General features: G+C 61.9%; 1 protein-coding gene across 2 annotated transcripts; it reads right to left on the bottom strand.

Annotated features, from left to right (window-relative positions):
* Positions 1-356: 356 nt before the first annotated feature.
* Positions 357-4,372, bottom strand: GAS2L1 (growth arrest-specific 2 like 1). 2 transcript variants are annotated; one of them, XM_006890483.1, is made up of 5 exons: positions 3,734-4,372; positions 2,355-2,462; positions 2,152-2,248; positions 1,896-2,067; positions 357-1,389 (listed from the first exon to the last, which is right to left on the bottom strand). In XM_006890483.1, the coding sequence occupies exons 1-5, from the start codon at positions 4,370-4,372 to the stop codon at positions 357-359; spliced, it is 2,049 nt and encodes a 682-aa protein (XP_006890545.1). The 2 variants fall into 2 exon arrangements, with proteins under 2 accessions (XP_006890545.1, XP_006890546.1); XM_006890484.1 differs by having other exon boundaries at positions 357-711.
* Between the last annotated feature and the right edge of the window lie 1,156 nt (positions 4,373-5,528).

The raw sequence follows: 5,528 nt of genomic DNA, 5'->3' as shown, positions 1-5,528 counted from the left end.
GGTCCCAACTTGACATCAGTGAGTGAATGAGGGCCCCAAAGCCAACACCCTAAGAAAGAAACGAAGTGGCTGCAGCAAAACTTTACTTTCAGAGGCTGTACGGGCCACTGGCCCCCCGTACGCTAGGCCAGCCAGGCCTCCTCTAAGGCATTCAATAATATTAGTAATTAAATAGCAGTGCTCGCCCCCCCACACCCGGAATGTACAACAGTGGTCCCATTGTGCCACGTGGTCCCGAGAGGGCTGGTCCCATGAGGTCTGACACCCAAGAGGCAGAGGGAGCTCCCTGATGCAGAAGGGTTAAGGCCACAAAGGAAAAGGGAAGGAACTGGGCTGGGGTCAGCTGGACTGGTCCATCACATCCATGAATCAGGCTCAGCCTTTGGGCTGATGGAGCGCAGGGCACGCAGGGCCCCAGGTTCTGTGGGTTCAGACAGGCGGCGGGGGCCCCGTGGTGTGGGGATGCGAGAGGGCTTCCCGTCTGGCTGTGTGTCCATCCGGCCCCGGGCCCAGGTCCTCAAGGGCTCTGGGCCAGCCACGGGGGTCCTGGGTACATCAGGTGGCCCCCCAATACCAGGGCAGGGGCTGCCTTCGTCGGAAGAGCTGGATAGGGCTGGGCCTCGGGTTCCGGGCAGCCCATTGGCTATCCGGGCAGGGTCCCCGAGGGGGCCACACTTGCCACCCAGGATGCTGAGGGAGGAGGAAGAGGAGCTGGAAGAACAGTAGGCCGAGTCAGGGGCTGGAGGGTCCAGGGCTGGAGCTGGGTCAGGGGCAGGGCCGATGGGGTTCCCACCAGCAGCAGCCGCCTCGAGGGCCCGGGCGTTGGCCAGGAACTCTTCTTCCAGGCGCTGGAACAGCTGCTGTTCTTGCTGCGGGTCCAGCTGGAGAGGTGTGCGGAAGACGCTGGCCGGTGTGCTGCCCAACTCCGGAACCGGGCTGGAAACTCGAGAGGACCGGAGGACCGCCGGGCTGCGGGCTCGGGGTGTCCGGGGGCTGCTCCTGCCCGAGTCCCTGTTGCCCCGTGGCACCCACGAGTGCTGCCCATCTCGGTCCCTGCGTACTAGCAGCACAGCCTGCTCCTCCCGGCTCTGGCTCTGCGCCCGGCGGGCAGGGCTGGGGGTCACTGGCTGGGTCCCCCTGCCCCCTGGGGCTCCCCGGGGCCGACCCCGATCCAGCTGCTCTCGGGACTGGCTGCGTGGGGCCGGGGGCCGCCTCGGGGAGGCTGGGGGGCCCGTTGTCACCCGCCGACTGGGTCGATCCCTGCGGGGCCCAGTGCCTGTGTCGTCACTGCGAGTACTGAGGGGGCCGCTCTGGGCTGAGGAAGCCGAGGAGTCACTGTCCCCCGAATAGCGGCGGGAGCGGGGGTGGGGGGGCAGCTGATCTCGGGGCCTGGGGTGAGGGAAGAAGAGAGATGGGCACATCACAGAGGGAGCAGGAGGAGGTGTGAGCATATGTGTGTGGTCAGTGGCAGTAGGCCCTGTGGCCAACAGTGGCAGCTGGGAGCCTCTGTCTAGCTTGGGGACTTCCAGGGAGAAGTATGACACCCGCAGCAGCAGCTTCCTCTGGTCACTCAGGGCCTCAGAGCCAGTGAAGGAAGCGTGGCCTCGCCCCCCCCCCCCCTGCCCCCCCCCCCCCCCCCAGGCTCTCCACTTGAGGGGGGCGGGCCAGAAGGAAGTAAGGTTGGACTGACTGGCTGCCTGCCCGCTAGGGCCTGCCCAGCTGTGTTGTTGGTTTGGTTGGGTTGTCATGGAGATGGGAAGCCAGGCCCTGCCCCCCCCCACAGGGAACTTTTCCCAGAGTGTGAGTCACTGTGGAGGACTGGCTCCTCCTCTGCGTGGCCAGCGAGATGCCCCCACCCCCTCATCCCTCCCTACGGCCTCCCAAGGCTGGCTCACCTGAGCAGGGTCTCTTGCCCCTCCTTGGGGCTGCGTAGGATAACAGGGGTCGCCTCGGGTCTGGAGCTGCGGCGCTCACCCCCAGGGACCGGGCTACCAGGTCGGGGGCTGGGGGCGGGCGACACCTTCTGGGGAGAGAAGGTTCCGGCCCTGGACTGGAGAGGGCGGTGGGCTGCAGGGAGAGAGGCCAAGTGGCTGTGAGGTTAAAAGATCAGAGGTGGGCAAAGCCCATCACACCCACCCTCTGGACACTGACCAGTGGAAGAGCAGCGACACGGGTCATGCTTGTCCAGGTAATGCTCCAGAGTGTCCCAGCCACCACCCACGCGCACCATCACGTGACTCCTCAGCACCTGTCAGGCCAACGTGGGCAGGTCAAAGGGGGGGATTTCATGTCCCTGCGCCTGGAAGCCCAATACCCCCAGCAACCAATGCCTGGGGCAGCACGTGACCTCTTACCCGCACAAAGATGAGCAGGCTGGAATCTCCCACGCGGTACTTCCCCTCTGAGACCTTGATCATGGGAAACTGGTCTGGGCAGGTGCATTGTCCCAAGATCTCCCTCACCTGCAGGAGCGCAGGGGTTGGAGGTCAGGGGTCAAGGCCCTCCCCCTGGAACTTAATGTCAACTGCCCTCCAAGTCAGGAGGAAGTGAACCCTTGGGGAGGCGCTACCTCTTGACCTTTAACCAGCAAGTCTTTCAGGTTGTCAGGAGTCAGAGAACTGTCCCAAAAGGGAGGGGACAGAGCTGTGGTCAGGCCAGACATGGGCAGGGCGCCTTCCCCAGAACCCATCCTCTCTCCACCCATTTTCCAGACAATGAGGAGGGGGCCTGATTTCCCTGGTGGGGTACTGAGGTGAGGTGCCAGGACACGTGGGCACATGCACAGCCCAACATGCACACGCAGGCCCCAGTGAACATGGGGCTGGGACTGCCAAGCTGGCTGTGTGGGCGACCCCACCCACCTCTCCACCAGCAGCGGCGCCAAAGGAAACGAGCAGGTGGAGCCTGGGCTGACGACCTAGCCCTGGGCAGTGTGGGCGGGAGGCAGCTTCTGCCCCCTCTGTCCAGCTACCCCCCTTCAGAACAGGCACACACTAGCTCAACCTCCTGATAAGAAAGAAACTTGAAGCCTGGCCGGAGGGGCTGGAGGGACACCATGCTCCTGGGAGAAGAGTGAGGGAGCTGGGGACATGAAACTCCTCCACTCAGAGTGAGACTAACGCTGCATTTCCAGAAAGGGCTGCCAGTCCCACTGCCAGCAACTCAGGGCTGGCTTCCCAAGTGTGTGCAGGGCCCTGGAGTCTCCGCATGCCTAATGTACGCTGGGCAGCATCCCAGCCAAGCAGCAGCCACTCACTCTTGTCTCTGAAGCTCTGGGAGGGTGTGGAACCTGGTGTGCACACAGGAGGTGCTCAAGCCATGTGGCCTCCTGGATGAACTAATGCATACAACATAGTGGGGGAAGGGAACCCTGGAGGCTTAGCGGTAAGGAGTTGTGCTGCCAATTCAAAGGGACATGGTTCAAATCCACCAACGGTTCTGCAAAAGAAAGCTGGGCAATCTCCTCTGATGCAATTTATTGCCTCTAAACACCCCTGGCGGGTTAGCTATGAGTCATCTGGCCTCGGTGGCACATAACAGCTTAGTGGAGGAGGTCACAAGACCTCACCTGGCATCATCCCCACTCACCTAGCCACTTCCTGAAGCCAAGAACAACACACTTGTTGCTCAGCACAGGCACCATGCCATCCTTCTCACGAGGCCTCTGTACCAAGATGTCCCCGAGAGGCAGGATGCAAGCTATCGCCCACACATGCACCCACAGGCCACTCACCAGCTCGTCCAGGTTGCGAAGGTCACTGGGCGTCATGGTCATGCGGGGTCCTCGGTGTGGGGCCCCTGTTGCAGTAGCAGCCTCAGTGGGGTCCTCCCCAGTTGTGGGGGCATTGGGGGCTGGGGGTGTGGCACGCAGCTCCCGCTCAATCTCCTGCTCGAACTGCACGAGGCGCGGGGCAAGCAGGCCAAGGCGGGCCCCGCGCCGGGCCACCTCCAGCAGGCACAGCACCACGCTCTTCTCGTTCTTCCGCAGCACCAAGTCCTCGGTCTCAAACATGAGCACTTCGGGCACTCCCAGCTCCACGCGGCACCAGCCGATGAAGGTGGCCACGTTGTCGCGGGCCATGAAGGAGCCGGGGGCCACGGTGTGCCCTTGGAAGGTCACACCACGAGCTGGCCGAGAGGCAGCCATGGCGCGGGCGGCCTCAGTGACAGCGTTGGCATGCTGGCACAGGGTAGTGCCTGTGGCCAGCCCGGCCAGGAAGCCATCGCCACCACTAGGCAGCCCCAGGCCATACAAGGCATTGAGCCACTCAGCCAGGTCTTCCTTCATGGCCTCCACATACGCCTCACTTGAGCGGAAAGGCCGCACGCTCTTGGCTGCTGAGCCCGCAATGGTTGCCAATGGGTCCGCCATGCCCGGGCCAGCTAGATCACTGTGGGCAGGGACACAGGTCAGGACTGCTAGGACGACTCAGTAACACCCACAACAAGCTGAGCCACTGACCACCTGCGTAGTCAGGCCAAACACCTGGGTTTCAGACACTGCGCCTCAGTCTCCTCATCTGTAAAATGGGAACAGCAATAGTCTCTACCTCATAGGATTTACAGGGGAGCTTTCATGGTCTACACCATGGGAAGTTTAATAGTAATAGTTTCTACCTTCTAGGATTCAGGGTAGCTCCTGTGGTCTATACCACAGAGATAGCTACTAACTCAAAGTCTACATGCCTCTGGCGGTTCAATTCCACTTCCATGCTATTCAGTCTCAGAAACCCAATGGTGGGTCAGCTGTTCCCATTCCATGACAATGCATTTGAGTTTCATCAGAGGCAAATGGTAACTGTTACAGATGAGTGTCCACACACCTCAGGAACAGGTTCTTTTCTGATGAGGAAGGTGGGTGAAGGGTTAGCTCAATGTCCAACATCGCTGACCCATTTTCCAGATGAAGAACTGGGCCCTCAGTGTCTAAACTCCCAAGCTGAGTCGCCCCCTCCGCCCCTCCAACTGGACCCCACAACGAATAGAGGAGGCTGTGATCCCCAAGAGCGTTATCTCCAGGGCTCTGGGTCAGAGACTGGTGATATCCCAGTCCCTCTCTCCTAAGCATCTATTATAACAGCAGTAATAATAACATTAACAGCCAAGAGAGAGGCCTGGCTGAGCGCGTGGTGCACACACTTGAGGCTTCCCAGCACCTTCGGGTGATAATCATTTTTCAAATAAGCAAAGTGAATGACAGAGACCAGGATGCTGGCTCAAGGTCGTAGAGCAGCCGCGTTGTGAATCTCGGGGCGCGATCCCGCAGCCTGGACATTGAGGGGCTAGGCCCCGCCTCCTCCAAGAAGCCCTCCCAGCGCCCCAGTGCGGCGCGTGCAGGCCCAAGACTCCGACAGGCCTGCGCTCGGCCCCGCCTGTCCTCGGAACCTCGGCCCAGAGAGGGTGCGGGGCCGGCCAAGGTCACACAGCTCCGGGGGACCGAGGCCGTCGCCGCCCGCTCGCGGCCGCGCGGGGCCCAGCGCGCTCACCTGGCTCACCCCGCAGCTCCGGGCAGCATCGTCTCGGCAGGC

Source organism: Elephantulus edwardii, unplaced genomic scaffold, assembly GCF_000299155.1.
Source record: "Elephantulus edwardii isolate Elephantulus edwardi_28Jun2011 unplaced genomic scaffold, EleEdw1.0 scaffold00089, whole genome shotgun sequence".
In the NCBI taxonomy this organism is placed as follows: domain Eukaryota; kingdom Metazoa; phylum Chordata; class Mammalia; order Macroscelidea; family Macroscelididae; genus Elephantulus; species Elephantulus edwardii.
The sequence above is the reverse complement of the archived record's forward strand: the minus strand, read 5'-3'. Positions and strand labels throughout refer to the sequence as shown.

Coding starts and splice junctions, on each gene's coding strand:
- GAS2L1 (XM_006890483.1), bottom strand. CDS start 4,372: ATGGCGGACCCATTGGCAACCATTGCGGGCTCAGCAGCCAAGAGCGTG. Junction 2,249..2,354: donor GCCTGCTCATCTTTGTGCGG/GTAAGAGGTCAC, acceptor TTGGCCTGACAG/GTGCTGAGGAGTCACGTGAT. Junction 2,068..2,151: donor GTGTCGCTGCTCTTCCACTG/GTCAGTGTCCAG, acceptor CTCTCCCTGCAG/CCCACCGCCCTCTCCAGTCC.